The sequence below is a fragment of the Oculina patagonica genome, chromosome 3 (assembly GCF_052425735.1).
Source record: "Oculina patagonica isolate OP01 chromosome 3, crgOcupat, whole genome shotgun sequence".
Taxonomy (NCBI): domain Eukaryota; kingdom Metazoa; phylum Cnidaria; class Anthozoa; order Scleractinia; family Oculinidae; genus Oculina; species Oculina patagonica.
Window position 1 is genome coordinate 25,692,121 of NC_135760.1, and position 20,723 is coordinate 25,712,843.

At 39.3% G+C, this 20,723-nt stretch overlaps 2 protein-coding genes across 2 annotated transcripts; one reads left to right on the top strand and one right to left on the bottom strand.

The window, feature by feature from the left end:
• Nucleotides 1–3,334: 3,334 nt before the first annotated feature.
• On the top strand, nucleotides 3,335–7,628 carry LOC144647276 (melanopsin-like). Its single transcript, XM_078507060.1, has 2 exons — nucleotides 3,335–4,016; nucleotides 6,752–7,628. The coding sequence occupies exons 1-2, from the start codon at nucleotides 3,382–3,384 to the stop codon at nucleotides 7,140–7,142; spliced, it is 1,026 nt and encodes a 341-aa protein (XP_078363186.1). The 5' UTR covers nucleotides 3,335–3,381; the 3' UTR covers nucleotides 7,143–7,628.
• A 7,777-nt stretch (nucleotides 7,629–15,405) lies between these two features.
• Nucleotides 15,406–17,792, bottom strand: LOC144645752 (visual pigment-like receptor peropsin). Its single transcript, XM_078505296.1, has 3 exons — nucleotides 17,482–17,792; nucleotides 16,787–17,131; nucleotides 15,406–16,056 (listed from the first exon to the last, which is right to left on the bottom strand). The coding sequence occupies exons 1-3, from the start codon at nucleotides 17,763–17,765 to the stop codon at nucleotides 15,570–15,572; spliced, it is 1,116 nt and encodes a 371-aa protein (XP_078361422.1). The 5' UTR covers nucleotides 17,766–17,792; the 3' UTR covers nucleotides 15,406–15,569.
• Between the last annotated feature and the right edge of the window lie 2,931 nt (nucleotides 17,793–20,723).

Sequence of the window (20,723 nt, forward strand, 5' to 3'; positions counted from 1 at the left end):
GCATCAGGGTCGTAATCAGGTATATGGGATCAGGGATCACAGCCTTGGGATTGGGATCACAGCTTCGGGATCGGGATCATGGACCCGGGATCCCGGGTCACAAGTCATGGGAGCCGGATCGGCCAATCAGATGGGATCAGAATGGAATCAGGGATCAAATGTTGCCACATTTGGGGGATCAGGAATCAAAATTTAGAGCTAAACTGTGGGATCAGCGATGAAAAATATACCTGGTTACGACCCTGTCGTGCATGGATATCTCGCAATAATAAAGAGATTTGTTTGCAGTTTCTATCGGATTAGAATGGCATAATTTCACAACAACAACAACAACAACAACAAACAACAAAAGATTTGAACGTAAAATAAGCATAATGCATTTCACTAATGCATTGCCAAAGATTGATAATTTCAATGAACAATTATCCTCCGAAATCGCGCAGAATAAACACTTTAGCCAACGTGGCCGTTGGCTGAAATCAGACGATATTCCGCAAGATTGAGCGAGGTAATTGTTATATTATTCAACAAATTGTCAAAGAAATGCATTTTAAAGCAAGATAAACTGTAGTTGTTCAGCGTTAGCTGAAGAAGTCGGACGAATCTTGGCAAGCTATGTATATCCAGTATATCGCAGGATGTCTGTTATGTAAAGATGACAGATAACAAGGACTTTCTGACCTCATTTGGGCCTCGTGGTCATTTGGTGAATAATAAAAAAAAATATTTTTCTTACGTAAGAAGGAACAACGGAAATGTAATCAAAGAATCTAGGAACGGAAGAAGATATCGACAAATGGAGGAAAATGATAGAACGACGAACTACGGACATGTGGACTTTTCATGGAAAAAAAAAACAAGTGGCTAAAAAGACAAACTTTTACACTGAACCTACCAACAGTTTGCTAAAGAAATATAATTTAATATAATAATATATTTGTAATTGTATACTATAAAGGTAGTCAAGAAACGTACTCATGACAACTGCTTGTGTACATGTGTTGGTACTGAGAAATACTGCTCAATCTATTTTCCAAATTTTTCTTAGTATATCAAACTTTAGTATAAGGAGTCTGGAACGTCGATCTATAAACGGACGTAATCAATATTTCTATATAATTGATATACAGTTTCCCAGTTTCTTGATGGTCTGAACTCGGTTTCCAGCGAACGATTGTCTTGTTCGTGCCACAAAACTACGTCAAAAATTAAGGCCAAAGAGGCTAAAACCGAAGGAGCTTTGCACAGTTTTTCCCCTGACTGTGGAATAACAATCCATCGCAGGTTTTTAGTCAGATTGCCGCAGAGATCCCCCACCCAACCCAAAAAAAGATCATTGACCCCAGACAGAGCTCGACATGCTGCACTTGATACGCGAAAGGGCTCACCGTCCCTGTTCAACATGCCATTATATGACGTAAACATTAGTTTAAAATCGTAAGAAGCCTTACACCTTATGGTAAAAATATCTTCTTAAGGGCTATTTATAAATCAGAGAAAAACAAGGATGGCTACGGTGGAGTAATTGAGGCAGATTTCGAGCGAAGAACAAGCTCCTTGCTGGTAAATTTCCACTTTTACTTATCTGAGACAACAAAGTAAATAGAGTAACAAACTGGCAAGGCATCCTTCTCTGTTAATGCTAAAACATATAACAAATAGAACTCGAAAGGTTAATGAGATTTGGTGAGATTGTCAACATATTTTACACCTGCTTGTTAGTAATGCTATAGGTCTTATTATTAGGTAAAAAATCCGACGGAAATTTTATATACAGTTAAAGCAAGGGTTAAAACGACATAGAGCTTTTTAATACCGACTAATACCGAATTTATGAACAGTCAGACAAAATTTCTACATGTTAATTCGGAAGTGCGCGTTTTGCATTAAAATTGCGAATTTATAATTCATTTAATTTTGTGAATTTTAGGCTCTCGTTGGTCGAATAAACTGCAACATCCTGAATCCTCTTATCTGGACATGATTAAAAAATTAGTTTGACCAAAAAAATAAACGATACTAGGGTTATTTCCCTTGACATAAAATACGAGAAAATATCTGATGTGAAAAAAAAGATAAGAAACAATATTGCAAGTTGTTTTTATTATATTCAAAAATGGTGACAACAAAAACAAATTATCGAAAAACTGAAATCAATTTAGCGCTAGTGACGTGAGTTGTAGCTATTAGCTATCTTTGGGAATCTTCCATAATATCGAAATCGAACACACAACCAATTGAACACAGCAAGAGAACTACACAGGAGCAATTGTTTACTGCAGGTACAGTAAAAATTTAAAATATGATTTTTCTGAGTTTTATTCTAGTCATTGGCAACGGTGTCGAAGCCATCTGCAAACTTTAGCCACCAAATTAAACTAAACGCTTTCGAAATTCTAATCTAAAAAATTCAGTTCGGTTGAAGAGTCGTTTAAGAGACCATGCTTCGATACATTTGTGGCAAAAAACCAAACACCAATTTGCAAGTCGACATCTGTGCTTGGAAAGGCGTAGGATAATTATAAATTTTAGGCTATGCCATTTTTTTGCTCCTTAATGGCACTGACTACATGATTTTTTTCATCCAGAGACCAAGATGGTTTCGTTTTATTTTTTTTGCTATTGTTTTAATTTCTCACAAGCCATGCATCTCAATTTTTCACTAATACATCATTGTATTTTTTGTTATTCGCTTCGATAAAAATACTTCATGATCAACTTCGCACAAAACACCTTTTCTGAAAAAGGTGTTTTATATATAGACGCAAAGTTGGTGAGAAAAATTTAAGCCCTCTCAACATTCATAGAATGTCGCTAAACGTTTTCAATTTTGTTGAACTACTATATTTTATTGCTTCGCGACTGAGATGCCAGTCAAATTTTTGAATGGTCTGTGTTTGCTTAGCTTCTACACACGAGAAAATAACTCTCAAAATTTTAAACTATGTTTAATTTTTAGTCACGTACAAGCAAATTTTGGCGTGCCGCATTTCCCGATAAAGATTAAACCAAACCATTCAGACATGTAAATGACACGAAATTTAGTTCATGCAGGAAATAACTCATAAGATTGTGTTACCTTTCTGAGCACGTTTCAAAACAGCTTGTCTCCATTTGCGGTATTTTTGTCATTTTTCACATTTAAGTAATAAAACTGAAAACTTGAAGTCATGAAGTGATATAACTAAGACTTGAATTCTCCGCATCCGTCGATCACAAGTTCTTCTAACGGATAATTTTTTTTTCTTTTACAGGAAAAAGTTCTTTATTGATTCAGTGAAATATAACTGGAAACATTGTGATCGAGACGCATAAGCAGACTATATGCCTTGAACTACAGTCAACGAAATTAATTTCAATCAATGAAATTAATAATACACCATGAACACTACAACATTTCCATCTGGGCAGTTGTCAAGCAGTGTCGAAACCGCAAACTCTGAGTACGTTGCTTACATCGCAGTAATGTTCGTGATCCTCGCGTTTGGTCTCTTTGGTAACGCGTTGACAATACTTGTCCTTTACCAACCTTCACATCGCAACGAAACCCTGACCCCACTAATGCTGAATCTCGCCTTTGCTGGTCTTTTTATCACAATATTTGGATACCCCATGTCAACCAGTGTGATTCTAACCGGAGGAGACATTGGCGCGGATCAAACCCGTTGTAACTGGTACGGATTTGTGAACGGGACAGTAGGAATTACGTCTATCGCTACCTTCACTGGTATGACTTTTGTCATGAGCTACAGCATGCATCAAATGAACCCTAGGTACAAATTCTCACGCAAAGTCAGCTTCTGTCTTATTGTGGCCTCCTGGGTTTATGGTGTGGTGATAATGCTACCTCCACTACTGGGTTGGACACGCATCGTGCCTGGGGTGGCTGGGGTAAGCTGTGGACCTGACTGGACCGATCTATCGCCCTCTGGTATGGCCTACAGTCTTCTTCTGATCGTCTTTGGATTTTTTGTGCCAATGTCTGTAATTTCTGTTTGTTACTTTAAGATCTTCAGGTATGTATCTGTCCCAGCAACTCATAAATGGATAAATGTGAAGAACAGCTCCCAGAAAACCCTCTCGGCCGACTGTCGCCCCTTTGTTGGCCGACAAACGGCAAACGACCAACAGTCGGCCGATTGTTGGCCGACTATTGGCCGTTTTTCGGTTAATTGTAACGGTCTGTATCTGATTTCCCTATTTTACATAAAAAAAATTTTGTTTGGAGAAACTGTTGGTGGCCTGTCGGTAGACTGTCGATAATCTGTTAGTTGACAGTTGACTGACAGTCGGCGGAGGGGAGCTGTTCTTCACAATTACAGTCAACTCTCTCTAAGACGGACACCGTCGGGACCGGCCCCAACTGTCCGTCTTATAGAGGTGTCCGCCTTATAGAGAGTCGAGGTAACGTGACACCAGAAATGTTGAGACGATAAAGCTAAATGGCTATGCACAACGAATACACGTCTGTTTTAGTCTCTTACGTTAGCAAAACCTATAAAGTGGAACAAAAATAATATCAGAGATTCGACTTGTTTGTTAATAACAAACGGTGCTACTGTAAGTAGAAAACTGAATCTACAAGTTTAAGCAGAGAAGTAATGCGTTTTAGCGGATTGTTTTTGGTAAATTTGGTATTCTAAAGGCGCTGACCTGCTATGCTATATGTTGATAACACGTTTGGAAGTATTATTCACAAAAAAATAACTTTTAGTGCCTGTCCGTTGGCGGTTTCAAAGTGTCCGTTGTCCGTCTTAGAGAGGTGTCCGTCTTACTGAGAGTTTTCTTACAGTAAAATGACTGAAAAACGGCAGGGACCATAACCAGATGTCCGTCTTATGGAGGTGTCCGTCTTATAGAGGTGTCCGTTAAGAGAGAGTTGACTGTACCCATAAATGAGTGATAATGAGGTCAACTGAAGTTACAGCGCCTTTAAAGAAAGCGCAACACTGAATTTAAATTTTTTGTTTTTGTCTTGTCAGTGCTTTGTCACTTGCCAATTCGTTTGTCTGTTGGTTGTTCGGTCCCTGCTCCACGCTAACCTTTAGTTGAGTTCTAAATTGCACTTGAATGCGGATGTAATTGACCCCACAAAAGGGGAGGGGAAAGAAAGACCCTGTGGGCCTCTGTGTTTTTTTAATAAATCTGATCAGATATATATAACGTTCTCAAGCCGATGATGTTCACGAGCGAAGAAGTTTGGGCAAACACTGCAAATTATCATCACGAGCATCGAAGCATTTTGTCCTTAAGCTTGCGTTTGGTTTTATCAGTGTTTGAATCGCGTGGCTTGTACTGCGTCACATGTTGCGTCGCTACTGAACTGACTGAAACCTGGAAATGACGTAGAATCGTGTAAACACAACAGAAGATGATATAACCGGATTTGTGGGGGTTTTCAGTTAATATCATTTCCAGCTAACTCCTATTTCCTTTTATTAAGCTAAGGTCATCTCCGTTTATTTTGTTCATTTGCTTAATCGCTAAGTTCCTTCATTTTAACTTAATTGTTACACACGCATTAAAAAGTACTAATGTGGAAAAAAACAGATGAATTTACGGAAACAGTTCCCTCCACAGATCTTGATTTGCAATCTACAGATCTGACGTTCGTCATGTTGTTTACTTCCAGCAGAGATAACGCGGCAGCAGAAATGTGAAAGCAATATAATTAGACTTCCTTTTTTCTCAGAAATTGATAAATACCGTTATGAAAAAGCAAAAGTCAAAAACTACATATCAGATAATGTAAAACAAATGAATGCACGGATACGCACGTAAAAAATGAACGATACTTATGTAAGTTTGGGCATGTTTTAGAGAACTTAAGTTAAGCATGATGAACCCTCTGCCCTTCAATCATAACCATCGATCCTGAGCTTGCTTTGGGGGTGGGGGGAGGGAGGACTCTTATATGAAAAGGACGGAGATACTCGTCGGAAAATTCAAATTTAACTCCTAGGCCCAAGGTAAAACAATCTGTGGGTGGCTCACACTTTGTTTGAACCCTAAAAATACCATTTTTCACACGTGATTGGTCTACGGCGTCTGAGATTTGCAGAATACAGAATGTAGAATGCAGACTGTAGAATGCAGACTTCAGAATGCAGAATACAAAACGAAGGATGCAGAATGCAGGCCATGATATATTGTGTTACCTTTACCACTATTGAAAGCTAACCGTAAACAGGCTAACCGGAGTGTATAGTAGGCTAACCGGAGTAAACTTTTTACTCGGGTTAGCCTACTACACACTCCGGTTAGTTTACTATTCACTCCGGTTAGCCTAAATAGCACTTGGGTTAGCCTGTTTACGGTTAGCTTTCAATAGTGGTAAAGGTAACACAGTATATTCTCTTAGTCTGCATTCTGCAAATGTCAGACACCGGTCGGTCTACACCGCCAACACAGTATGAGAGCGTTTTTATTTCTTCACCTGCAAACCTAAATGAGACTTTGACGGCTCAAGATATTTACATTCTGTCCTGAACACCCTAAGTTAGACCAACGTTTGTAATTTACACCCCTAAGTAAACGAACTTTCCCGCCCCTTTCATCTGGGAGTCTCCCCGGACGTCGACCTAGCTAAATTTGGTTTAGTTTTACCACTAAAATGCTTTTTTATCTTAGTAACCTATTATTTATAAGTTTCCTTAAATAAAAATAACACGCTTTTAACTGTCGTAACACAATTCTATCTTAATACGAGTCATACAAAGTCATACAAAGTCATGTATTGTCTTTTTAACAGGATCCTTCGCCAAGACTTTGGCCCAGAAAATAACCGCATCAGGCTGCGGCGAAGGCAATGGCAGATGAAGTTAGCGCGTCTGACAGCAATTGCAGTGGCCGCGTTTATGCTAAGTTGGTCTCCATACTGTTTTGTCAGCCTTGTAAGCATTTTTAAAGGCAACTATTTGCTTTCTCCTGGAGAGGCAGAAGTCCCGGAACTTATGGCTAAAGCATCAGTAATTTACAACCCCTTCGTGTACACCTTCATGAATAGACGCTTTCGAATGACTCTGTGGGCAATTGTATCGTGCAGACATTGTAAATGGCGCCTTTTCAGCAAAAGCAAGGAGTCGAGTTCTGATGCACAGGAGTGTGTTACAGAAAAAAGAAATTCAATTCGACCATCTTGAAATGTTTCTAATGCCTGCCCAATGGCGGATCATTTCTGACGACGGGGGAGAGTGGCAGTAAGCCTTACAAAAAGGGGAATGGCGTGCCCGAGTAGATCAGAACGCTGGGTTTGAAATCTGAAGGTCCCTGGTTTAAATCCTTCCACCCTACCTCTAGCCTTATGCTCCAGTTAGAGGAGCGAAGAGGATGAGTGAGTGTGACCCTACCTCTAGCTTGCTGGATTTGTTGTTGGTAGTCCTGAGCTCAACTTCTCGAATATATGCTGTATAGATAGCCAGCTGGCCAGTCTCACACGAGTTGGGAATCTGTATATACGAACAACTGTTGAAACGAATGAGTTCCCAGACACTGCAAAATAGACTAATTCAGGACATGTTGTGTACTATAAATAACTGCCTAAGTAACAAAGCCCCACCTAGCATTAAGAACCTAGTCTCATTAAGAAGTTGTAGTTACAATCTTAGGGGTGAAAATTTTTTGGCCTTGCCAAAATAAATACCACCAAGTAGGGACTAAATAAAGGCCCCCACTTCCACAAAAAAAAAAAAAAAGAAACAAAAAAAAATCAGGGCCACTGTTGGTAAAAATGAATTTGTCCGAAGGATACGCACTGTAAACTTTTAAACTTTTTAGCCCAGTAGATGTAAATTGTTTTTTATATATAGCATTTTTAACATAGTAGACACAATAATATTTTTAGGTAGTGCATTTAAACATTTTAGATTTTAGATTATATATTTTTACATTCTTATAGATTCTATTTTAGTTTTCTTTTATCTGTTATTTTAGTGGAACATCTGTAAACTAGCTATTCTAAGCTAAGCATGTTTCCCACTTTAAATAAAGTATTGTATTGTATTGTATATGTTGCTGTATGTGACAGTGTCATTTATTGGAACAGCATTGCTGAATGCATTGACACTTGAATAAAGTCCTTTATTTATTTAATCCCCGTGGGCCCCTCCCACAGCCGGGAACGAAGCTATTAGGAAAGAGAATCTCTGCTCAGTTGAACTGGATGTCATGTACATACTTAGAGATTGGAAGACCGACCGAGTTAGGAGACTTGCTCCAAGTCGAGCATTTTGATTCTCTTTAATTAAAATCAATGTATCAATGCGTGTTATAGGCCACTTTTAAAACGCGATGTCATGCAAAGACGCGAGAGTGTACGGAATAGTTCAAGCACGCTTCATTTCTAGTCCCTGAGCTCGCACTGCCACCCATGGTTCAAGATTACGAGGGCACTCTACAAGTTTTCTGCCGCCACCAGTCAGAAATCGACGGCGTTAGACCATGTGCGCAAGCTAGCGCTGTCACCAGGAAATCTTGTCTTCCGAACGCTAAAAGTCAGCGAAACTCAGTGGCTCAGTGGTCCAGTTCGTGTACTCGTAATGCCCCCCCCCCCCCCCACCCCCGCGTATAGGGGTTGCAAGGAGTGCAAAATGCACTGGGCGTTACCATACTCGTGCGTCGCGCTGTGCGTCGCACTTTTGTTAGCCTGGTTAATTCTGGTTTCTATAGCACGATTACTTCTACCCGCAAGTTACTTCCAGGAGCATTCACAATTCACAGGCACCCATTTACTCTTGAGTAACACAGGACGTTATAAGTTAACATTATTACGTACTATTGGTTTTCAAAAACACAAAACGGATTAAGTTTATTGGGTCACCACGTACGCCCACTGGGTTCGAATCAAAAGTTAAGATTAAACATTTTAGTTAAAGTCTAAGAAAGAGAGAAATTCAGAAAGACATGAAATAAACTGCGAATTTTAAAACAGTTTACCTTCTATACTTTAAAAACTGTCTTCCATATAGCTTGACAAAAAGGACTTATTCTCGTTTTAATTTACATACATGATGTCCGTAACGTCCAAATTGGTGCCTCCTCCAGTTTGTAATTACACCTGTTTTCAGTGTTACGTGCATAGCTATCTTTCTACATCGTCTTTCGACATGCTGTTTGAAATGACCTAATAAAAAACGATGCATACAGGTGTTGGTTACATGCAAATGAGCCCACAAGTTCAGAAGGTCATGCTAGTGGGCTGTGATTGGCGGATTTCGAGCCGTCTTGTTTGATTAGCACGTCCAAAGATCGATGTCGATTGAAAACCGCTATGCACGTAACACTGAAAGTGGGTGTAATAACAGTCAGCAATTTGCACGGCTTGGCTCTGCGGGTGTTGAAACCGCTATCGCCTGTTGTTCGACCAGTCCTAAAATCTTAAAAGCTCCTAAATTTCAATCTTCAATCGAAAGACGAAAGGAACTGCTGGACAGATTCTCGTAACCGCTAATAATTACTTAGACTATGAACAGCCTTTCTTTTTGCTAAGTCCGTCGAGCGCGAAGATAAAATCTGAAAGAGCGCAAGTGGAAAAATGGCCCTGGGAAATCTGGAAGCGAAATGGGCGAAAAAGATTTCTCGCGGCCATTTTTCCACTTTTTTAGCTTCACGCTTGACGGACTTTGAAAAAAGAGGGACTGCTCGTAGTCTGTTATTTACTGGTCACTGCTTTATATATGGAACATGTTACCGACCTAGAGTTGTGTGGTTTTTTGTTGTTTTTTTTTAACCGGCCCCCCCCCCCCCCCCGGGAATAATATGCACAACCAGTCGACCTTATCGCCTGATGAAGACTAGCAGTATGCAGTCGAAACGTTGCGATCTCCATCACACGTGACTACGTCGTGAGACAAACGAAATAATACTTTATTATTAAAAGGGAAAATATTTTACAAGTTTAGGTATATGAAAGGGTAGGGAAAAAGGTCATTTAGTTTTTAATTAAAATATTTCGAACAGACGCTCCATATGGCTCATCATTTGAATTTATTAAACGCTACATAAAAATGACAATAATACTTCTTATTTTAGGTAAATGTTATGTCATTTAGGTATACAAAAGAGGTACCTTTTTTCGATAAATGGTATACAAAAGGGGTTTGTTTTCTGTCATGATGGTATATAAAAACTTAAAACTTTTGTGAGTAGCCTCCCAGGCTCCATCCTCGGAGACCCAGGGGCAGTTAGTGGGGGCGACGTGCAGCTTATCGAGACAACGGGATTTTCGGGCGAAAGTTTACAACATAGAGCGTAACAGCCCCTGGGCACTTTGTCTTACCGAACCAGTTCCAGAAGCGTTTGAACTCCTTCCTCTTGATTGGCCACAAAAATATTTTTGTGGCCAATCAGCGAGGTTGACCAGAAGAGCGACTCTGACGTCTTCTTACACGAAGTTGTTTTCCTCATAGACTCGTCGTTGTTGTTAAGCCCGTCCATCGGATGATACTACGTGGGTCTCAGATAAAAAGGCAAAACAAAAACAAAACAGCGAGGCCTGGGAATATGTTAAATGGTCACTTGTTAAATGTAGCATAGCGCAAGGAAACCAAAAGTTTTTAAAGCTATACGCGAGCACCTCTCGTTTATAAGTTTTCTTTTTGTTATTTAAATATCCAACAAATTAAACAAAAACCCTTTGTTTTAACTGTCAAGCTGGCAACAAAATAACAATAGGTGACGACAGCGATATCTTCGCTAACGCGTGGCCCGTGCAGTGAAGTACCCAGACCGTGGCAAGTTCCAGAAGTCGGGCAACGACCGAGAAAAATAATAAGAATTGTTGTTTACTCGAATAACTATTAAAAAGCGCGCAACTAACAGTGTAGAACTGGCAGTCGTCTAAGGCTTATTTTTTTTTCTTAGACTCTCCATGTAATAGCATCCGATTGATCGGCAGAGCATCCACGACGAGTCTATGAGGAAAACAACTTCGTGTAAGAAGACATCAGAGTCTCCTGGCCGGTCCTCGTCGCTGATTGACCACAAAAATATTTTTGTGGCCAATCAGGAGGAAGGAGTTCAAACGCTTCTGGAACTGGTTCGGTAAGACAAAGTGCCCAGGGGCTGTTACGCTCTATGTTGTAAACTTTCGCCCGAAAATCCCGTTGTCCCGATAAGGGACGGACCATTAGAAAAGTGATGGGGGGGGGGGGGGGGTGGGGAAAAAACCAAAAAAAAAAATCATGCAAGCCAAAATGGCAAGAAAAAAAAATCGTGCAAAGGGGAAGGCAAAGAAAAAAAATTCGTGCAGAAGGAAAGGTCCTATTAATACCTGAAAATACCTGCCATCATTTAACACTTGATGAGATCTATTTTTCGACGAAATATATGGTGGAGAACGCTGAAAATAGCATTTCCGAGCCTAGAAATTTCAAAATTTTCTGAGGGAGCAATTGCCCCCACACCCCCCGTAAATGGATTGTGATCATAACATTCCTTTAGCTTGTCTCTCTCTAGACTCTCTAGCTTTCGTAGATTGCTTACTAGTTAACTCATTTCTCAAACAGATTGCAAAAATGAATGGTACGATATACAGTGGTCTTAGTTTATGTTGTCAATTCCGGTCAAATAGGATTTCTGCAGTAATTATTTATGAATTTCTATTACGCCAGTAGTAGTTTTAGTTTTTGCATATGTTTATGTCTAAGTTTTCCCACGGACGTTTCACAGAAATATATGAAAAACACAAATCTATTATACGAAGTGATTGAGAAATTTATCCTGCTTTGGTGTGTTAAGAAACGAAAGAAGATGTGTAAGAAACTAATGACAAGCTTAGCCCTAAAAAAAATTCTGTCCAGGAGGTCTTTTAATCTTGTACATAACTTGTCACCCCATGCCAGGAAATGTGAAATGAAACCGGTCCTAGCTATGTGTACGTGATGTTTCTTGTGTCACGCAGTTTCTGCTTTTGCGGTTTCGAAACGTGCTGGTGTATCTTCTTTAATAATATTCTTTGCTAGACTGTCGATATCGGTATTGTTTGCGACCTTAAATGATTCAGTCCTGTTTCATAAGTTTTCTTGGCAACACGGTCAAGTTTGAGGCGGCATTTTGGTGTTTTTGTATCAGCTATACGACATTGGATATCCGACGGACAGCCGCAAGTATGAGTCGACTTTGGTAAGTTATAAATGTAAAAGCGAGTCGACGAAAATGATATCGGTAAGAGCGAGATCAACAGTAATTCTGCACGCGGAAACAAGTTGAATTTGTGAAGATCGGGGCTTTCAAGGAGTCTATTGTTGTAGCTAGTCTTCACGACATGAATTGAGTAGCATTGTTACCAATTTAAGACATGTTTTTATTTCATTTTTTGATACATGTTCCTCGCTACACTGCAAAACTCGTGTGGATGAATGCGATACAGGAAAGCCCTGTAAGATTTTGCAAGGGTTTCGCCTAATAAACGAAAAGAGATTCGGCATTTTCGTCTAAATGATTACTGTTACCGGATTAATTTATTCTGGCGGGAAATAATAAGGTAACGCAACTGGCAAACAGCGCGGCCCGCCGTTCATCCAAGATAGAAGCAAGACAAACACCGCACAATGGTAAGTTTTATTTTTTTTTATTTGTGGAATATAAAATTTAACTTGGGTTTTCAGTTTCACAATGATCGCTTATGTCAAGCACTGCTATAATAATCAACTTGCTAATCGCGCGCTGACTTATTTCGCTTTACTGACCTCGCGCTAATTTTTTTCTGCGTTACTTAGGTGGCGAGTTCTTTACTGAGCTCTTATTATCTGTGGGCAGAATATAACCTCGCGCTAAATGATTCTGTCTTACTTGGGTAGTGAGTTCTTTACTGAGCTCTTGTTATCTGTGGGCAGAATATAACCTCGCGCTAAATGATTCTGTCTTCCTTGGGTAGTGAGTTCTTTACTGAGCTCTTGTTATCTGTGGGCAGAATATAACCTCGCGCTAAATGATTCTGTCTTACTTGGGTAGTGAGTTCTTTACTGAGCTCTTGTTATCTGTGGGCAGAATATTAATCTCGCGCTAAATAATTATTATTCTGTCTTACTTAGATGGTGAGTTCTTTACTGAGCTCTTGTTATCTGTGGGCAGAATATTAACCTCGCGCTAAATTATTCTGTCTTACTTAGGTGGTGAGTTTTTTACTGAGCTCTTGTTATCTGTGGGCAGAATATTAACCTTGCGCTAAATTATTCTGTCTTACTTAGGTGGTGAGTTCTTTACTGAGCTCTTGTTATCTGTGGGTAGAATATTAACCTCGCGCTAAATGATTATTCTGTCTTACTTGCCTCGATGTTTACTGTTTTCTTGTTAGGCAACCCCGTACTCCAGTTAATATCTTTTTTTTTTTCTTTCTCTACAGAGAAGCCGCGACGTTTATGACTGTTATTCACTGTACGTTGCGGTAGTTCAACGTGCTAACTACGTTCTTATGTTACCAATCTTAATTACCTTAGCGGAGATTCAATCTCCGCTAAGCTAATTTGCATATTTTTTTTCGAAGGCCTAAGCTCGTCACAGAATTACAGTGTCCATTAGGGACAATTATGGTGGCGTATGATTGGGATCGCACTTTAAAAGCTGATATCCATTCAAAAACCTCTAATCCATTACAGACAATCAAACAGACTTTTTCCTTATTACCGGTAACTATTTTTTGTAAAAAGGGGTGGATACCCATGTAATTTCCAATTTGAGCTAGAAGGAAGGGGTGGGTCTCCACTTTTTCCAATTGCACCGCTCTTTGACCACCCCCCCCCCCCTCCTCGGTACTTATCGACAGTCCCTAAAAGATGAAGTCAATGAACAACAGCATTTTTATGGTATAAAGTAACAAAACATGGCATTTGTCTAAAGAAAAAAACGTTTGTCTAAAAAAAAAATTCGAGCAGAGGGTTTCACCCGAAAAAAAAATTCCTGCACAAGAAATGGACAGAAAAAAAAATTCGTGCAAGCCGAAAATTCCCCACCCCCCCATCACTTTTCTAATGGTCCGTCCCTAAGATGCCCGTCGCCCCCACTAACTGCCCCTGGGTCTCCGAGGATGCCCAGGCTCTGGCGTTGAGCCGTCAGTAAAAGTATTACGCACAAGCTCGTTCTATGCCGATAGAAAATCAATTCAGTGCTGTCAAAAAGGCTTTTTTCCTTAATGCTGGTGGAAAGTTTCGTTTAAACTTTTCGAGAAAGGGGTCAAATGCTTTGCTTTGTAGTCGCGCGCGTTTCCGAGAATGGATTGATTTATTGATTGATGATTCAATGATCGATTGATCATTCTATCATTAGTCCATTAATCAGGACAACTCGGATTAATATTAATCCGCGGATTATAATAATAATAGATTATAATAGGATTATTGTAATCCAGTAATAGATTATTATAATCCAGTAATATATTATTATAATCCAGTAATAGATTAAGGCACGGCAAAAAATTGGAAGGATTAGATTATTATAAATATTATAATCCGGATTAATATTAATCTCTATTATAATCCCAATAAAATTCCGTGAATGTTCGGATAACAGATATGTCTATTTGACTATCTGACAGATATGTATATGACAAACACACTGCAGACTTACAACACAGGTCTGACAGGACATAAGTCACTAATCACATCCGTCACATGACGATCACTTTTTGACCCTAGAAGTAAAAGAAAAGGATCAAGTGCCTCTGGGTCAGCGAATCCGTGCCGTGGGCATGTTCTTTTACAAAAAAGGAGACCTAATGACAGGGAATCGCTACCAGCTGCGAAGAAATAGCGACAATCCCAAGCACACCAACTGTTTCGAGGTTCGGAGTTGGCATATCACAATGGTCAACTATGAACAAGAATTTATCCCGTCTCTTGGCGCCTTTTGTTGATGAAAATATTATCTGTGAACTGACATGGTAAGCATATTGTATATGATGTCAATTTCACGAAAAAACTATTTCAGCTGTTTCAAACAATAAAGTATGTTAACATCAAGCTTCGTATCTATTCCTAGCTTAGTGCTTGAAGATGCAAAGTGGAGTAGGGGAGATTCCGGTCGACTTGCAAGGGCGCACAAAGTACGCGTGGGTCCAATCTTCGGAAGCATTGGACTAGGATTGAGTTGTTTAGATTAATTATTAAGATTAATATTAATCTAACATAAGATTAATATTAATCCTAATGGATTAAGGCACGGCTCAAACCTCAGTAATAGATTATAATAATCTATTACTGGATTATAATAATCATTAGGATTAATATTAAACCGATTAATATTAATCCGAGTTGTCCTGATTAATACATATTGCTCCAGCTATGTTTTGGAAAGTTTGGCCCCTTTTTCTTTGTTCAAGTTTGCGGACCTTGGTCATCATATAGACTTGCAAACAAAATCTCGATTAATATGTATTTCTCGATACAGACCTCGCACTAGCTCGACGTAACCTTTAACTTAAGGAACAAATACCCCACAACTTTAAATCAAGAAAATATGAATGAACCACCCTAAAGATTGCGATTTAACTCTCAAGTATACAGCAGTCTTTTTTTATACATATAATACATTGAGCATATGTGACGATATAGGTCTAGATGTATCTATTGCTTTAGTTACGACTCCTGTGCAACACCTACAACATAAACACTAGTGGACGAATCTCTCACTTTCAGTGGTTTAACAACAAAAGCCACGCTCCTTATCCTCTTATTATCCCGTCTTGAACCGCCTTTAAGCGTGATATCTTCATAGCAGGTCCGCAGCGAAATATTTTCTCTGACAGGCGCTACCGATGAATGCACTTTACAAGAGATCACCCTCCACAGGCTCGCTCTGAACCTATCATTCATTGCAACGTACACAATAGGGTTATAGATCACAGATGCCTTGGCCATCAGCTCGGGGATTTCAGCTTCACCGCTTGTAAACACGTGACTGCCCGTGAAAACTGCCGCCATGCTGACGAGGCAATATGGCGACCAGCTCAGCATGAAAACAATAATGGCTGTCATTGTCATGCGCACTACCTTGGTCATGTACAACTTTTGTCGCAGTTGAAAGTCTCGGGTGTTAGGAGTGAATAATTGACGGCGCAGTAACCTGCAAAATAGAGTCATTTTATTTAAGTCGTAAAATAACATTTATTAGTAGGTGCAAAAATTATTAATCACCACTTTTATACGATCATTATCACTTTTATCTAAAACGATGACACTGTTGGTAAATGTATGTCATTTTAGGCATTTTAGCAATAATACCTCCTCTCTCCCTCCCTCTTAACAATGTTGATTATCGAATTTTAGGATTGGGTTTAGACCTCTGGGCGCGGTTGTTCAAAGCACGATTAAGCTAATCTAAGATTAGCGTGAATTTTGATTTCAATTTTATAACATTTCGTTGTAGTTTTCTGTTAATATTTTCTGTCCCCCAGTTTTGATGTGGACCAATCTCAAACTTCACAAAACATAAGCTATGGAAAACCCTTTTAAACAAGAGAAATTAAAACCTCAATTATTTTTTAATCCTGGGTTAGCGTTAATCGCCATTAGAACAACCCGGCCCAGAGCAACAACACTGAAAGGGGAAGGGAAGGGGGATCAGGATGATAATTACCTGTTTTTTGTGAATGAAGGCATGTTTCTTTTAGAAAGAATGCAATTTTAGGGAGAGTGTCTAAACTATTTTGCAACTGTTTGCAGAACAATTGTCAAAGATAAAATTTCTGTGTTTCTTTTTAAATTATTAATTATCCTTTATATCTCTATTGGTAGAAGTTCTAGCTAACAGTATAACGCTTCATTTCCCAGCAAAACCAACATTTCAATAATACCTGTAGATTTTGTAGTAAGCTCTACACATGACTGCAAGCGGAAGAAAAAATCCAGCGACCACCAGCACCAGACTGTAAGACATCCCTGAAGCTGATTCGTCTGTCCAGTCGGGCCCACAGCTGATCCGAGCGGAGCCTGGGACAAAACGATTCCAACCCAACAACGGAGGAGACATGGAGACCAGTCCGTAAAGCCAGCTGCCAGCTATGAGCCATCCTATGTTCTTGTTAGAGAGTCGAACGTTTGTGTTCCCCTTCTGCAAGCTGTAGTTGATGACCAGGCTCATTTCTGTGAAGGTGATGATACCGGCGATTCCGACGGTTCCATTGATAAAGGCGTTCCACCTACGAAGATCAAATCAATAAATTGACCACATTTTTTATGGTGTACACCTACATTTAAGATAATTAAGAGAATTCTCGCGCGCTCAATGGTCGAGAGTTATGGTCGATGAGAGTTTAAACCATAAAAGTGACGTAACCCGAAATGCAACGCAAGGCAACTTTGAACAATAAACCAAAACCGCCGGGATAGTTTTGAAATATGCGTCGGGGCATTTACGATCCCGTCCCCAGAGCCCGCTTTTCTTTTGGTCAGCACCAAGAATGAAGACTCTGGTCAAGTTCGATTTTTAAGCATGCGCAAAGTGCTCATTATCAATTGTCATTTAATGCCTCCATTTACTGTCCCTTACCTACAACTTGGGTCGTCTTTGCTAACTTGTCCTCCAGTCAGCAAGAGAGTGATTACCACTGGATATCCCAGCACAATGATAATAAGGCTTCCAATAGACAAGTTGATCATAAGAGGAGTCAGCGCCTTACGAACGTGCTGGGGTCTTCGTAAGATGATGACTGTGAGTGCGTTGCCAAGGAAACCAATAGAGAGGATTGCAAACATTACTATCCCGTATGTTAAGTACCAGGCATCGTGCCAGCTGAAAGTGGTTCCCAGTTCCTGCTCCTTCGAACTTGTCATGTTTTCTTGTTGAAGGCAAAATGTACGACGAGTGCTAGCCCCAGTAATTTTGATGTTTGAAGAAGGACGTTTCCTCGAATATCCTGCGTTTAAAAAACGAAAGCGAAGACCTTTAGTATATCCGTAAGAAGTGCTTGATAGTAGCCACTTCTATTTTAAAAGCAAGCCAATTATTCGTCATTTTGTTAGAATAAACGCTCGCGTCTTTGCCGCTTGCTTGCTTGCGCGCGTGGTAACCCCAACAAAACCGCCAGCTATAAAGGCTTCAGGGATTCTGGTAATTTCTCCCTGACGTAAATACTTCTTTGTATACATTATCAGGTTTAGTTGCGGAAACTAAAAAACGCTACATTTCTACAGTTGCCCTGCTTGCTCCGTACCTAGCCTTCGTTAAAACAGGCTCGCCAGATTATCCTCATGCCGCTATTTACCTAGATTGCAAATTTAAGTCTAACTGATAGCTAAACATCCGGCTAAGATAAATGTATGTTGAAGTGCATGTAAATGAAAACAAATTGTCTCCAAACGGTTGAATTTAAAAAATTTTATCATTACGATACGGAGATGAAATGTTTTGCTGCGAAATTCATTATATCTAATTTTATCAGTTAAGTGCAAGTTCTTACGCTCATAAGGTAATGACCACCTGCGGTCATGTTTATTCTCTCTTTGCATTTTTCTCTGCTTGTTTTCCGGTGAAGTAAAAATGCTTTAAGTTATGTTGACAAATAGTTTCAACTGCGCGTGGTCGAACCTGAGGCGTGAATGAAAAAAACAACTAAAACAGCTTTTATCCTCCGAACAGGAATCGCTGTGATACGCGGGAGAAAGAAAGTACGAGAGACTAAATGACACTCTCTGTATTGGAGAAAACAATAAAGGCCATTTCTACCTTCAACTGTTAAAGAAGTGTTCCGGTATGCCTAGTCTAAAAGCAAAGTCGTTGTGCGTGATTCCTCGTTAGCGATCAGTGGAAACTTTGTTTTCCTAAAAGTTTTTCCCGTTTTGCGCGCACACACACTGATTTACTGAGGAAACAAATGTTGTTTTCGAGAAAAAAAGTTTTCTGAATTTTTTACGAAACATTTTTCTTCCGAAGCAAATGATGCCCCCGTTGCGCAGACAGTTTTGAAAAACAATGTTTCTTCATAACGGAATCATAAGATGAAATGATAAGGAAACGTACACACAGCAACATAGGACATGCTAAGCATGCATGCCACACAGTACAGACAGTACAGTGTTAAAAGCAAATTCCACAATATTTCAGCGTGGCCGATCCGCGAAAAACTAACTTGCAACAACCATTCTGAGAATAACATATTTCATTTATGCTTGTGTTTTTTAAAATAATTAAGCTAATCTTATTGAAAACGAGTGATTCTGAAAACAGTTAAAGGCTCAAAGGAAAAGGTAAAAGGTTTGAAATGATGATTCCTGCATCTCGAAAAATGCAGAGACTCACATAAATTGTTGAAACAAATTTTACAAGGTAAACACCGAACCAATGAATACGTTTCGGCTTAAGTAAGAGCCTACTGTTTTTACGTGTAAAAAAGGAAATTTGGCAGCTGGGTGGTTTTATACTTATCATATTAAAATCTGAGTTATCAGGGAGCAAAAACCGTCCAAGCAAAAACTCAAGACGAACGAAAAACAACAACAGGAAGAGCTAACCGCCGAACAGCAAGCTCAGTTGGTAGAGCGCCGGACAACCGTGCGGGTGGTCTCGGGTTCGACTCCCAGACCGGACCATGCAACACGCAAAAACGCTTCCACGCAAAAAATCTTATCAAAAACGAAAAACAACAACAACAACAACAGAAAGAATGAAAAATGGACGAATGCATACCAATTTATATTCAGAGATAATTTATCATTTATTTATACGGCAGACAAACGACATAAAATTAAATAAAAATATACTTCATTTGCACTCTGGGGAAGGAGGAACATTTGCTATAGAGTTCTATAGTCCCCCGGGGAGGCTTCGCCCGAAAGGTGTACCTTTATCAGGCTGCAGGTATATAAATGGGTAGGGATTTCACGAGTTGAAGATAACAAAAGGGTAAGAAATTGTCATTTATGTATTTAAAATGGTGTTTAAAAACTGTAGAACAGGCGCACCTAATTTTTGATTCATCTGAACTATTTAAAGGAGTACTCAAGAAAAAAAATATTTAGAAAAAGTAACCTTTCTGTCAAAAGTGGTATAAAACCTTATGGCTTGGAAATCGGGCGAGCATCCCCATTTAAAACTTTGTTCAGAGTACCTCCCGGGTTTGCGATTTGAAACACAACCCTCCATAGGAGCCTAAAATACTTTTTAAAACGTTGAAAATGGTAAAGAATATTAAGCTTTGTTAAAACACATCACTGAAGAATAGTTGAAGTAGCTTTTCTATATTAGAAGAATGAAAAGGACTGACCAAGACTGTTGTAAAATAAAATGTTGTTAACAGTTATAACAGAAATATTTGATCTTATGATGATTCGAATGTTAAATGAAATAAAAAATAAAATAAGGTAAGTTATGGTTGTTTTTTTAAAAACTTACTTTCGAAAGCAGCTGTCTTGAATGCTATTACCTGAAAAGATTTTTAGATTTCCCTGTTGTGTCTTGTAGATTTAACAGCCGGCTCTATAGAGCGAGTTCAGGTTTCAATCCGGCAAAATATTAAGACAGACTTTTCTAGATCCGCTCTTTGAGCTTATGCGCATTGACGACGCATTCAAACTTTCCAGGCTATCGAAAAGAACGCTCGCAGATTATGAAAACCTTTCCTAGGCTTTTCCGTCGTATAATCGCCGATTGCATCAATGACGTTTTTGCAGCCTTTCAATTAAACTTCCTTATCGTTTTTCCGTAAGTAAACCTTTGCCGAACGGAAAGCAATCAGGCACTTGCATTTCGTCAATTACATCGCTTTTGCTTTTGTTTATCTTTGATCAACGACA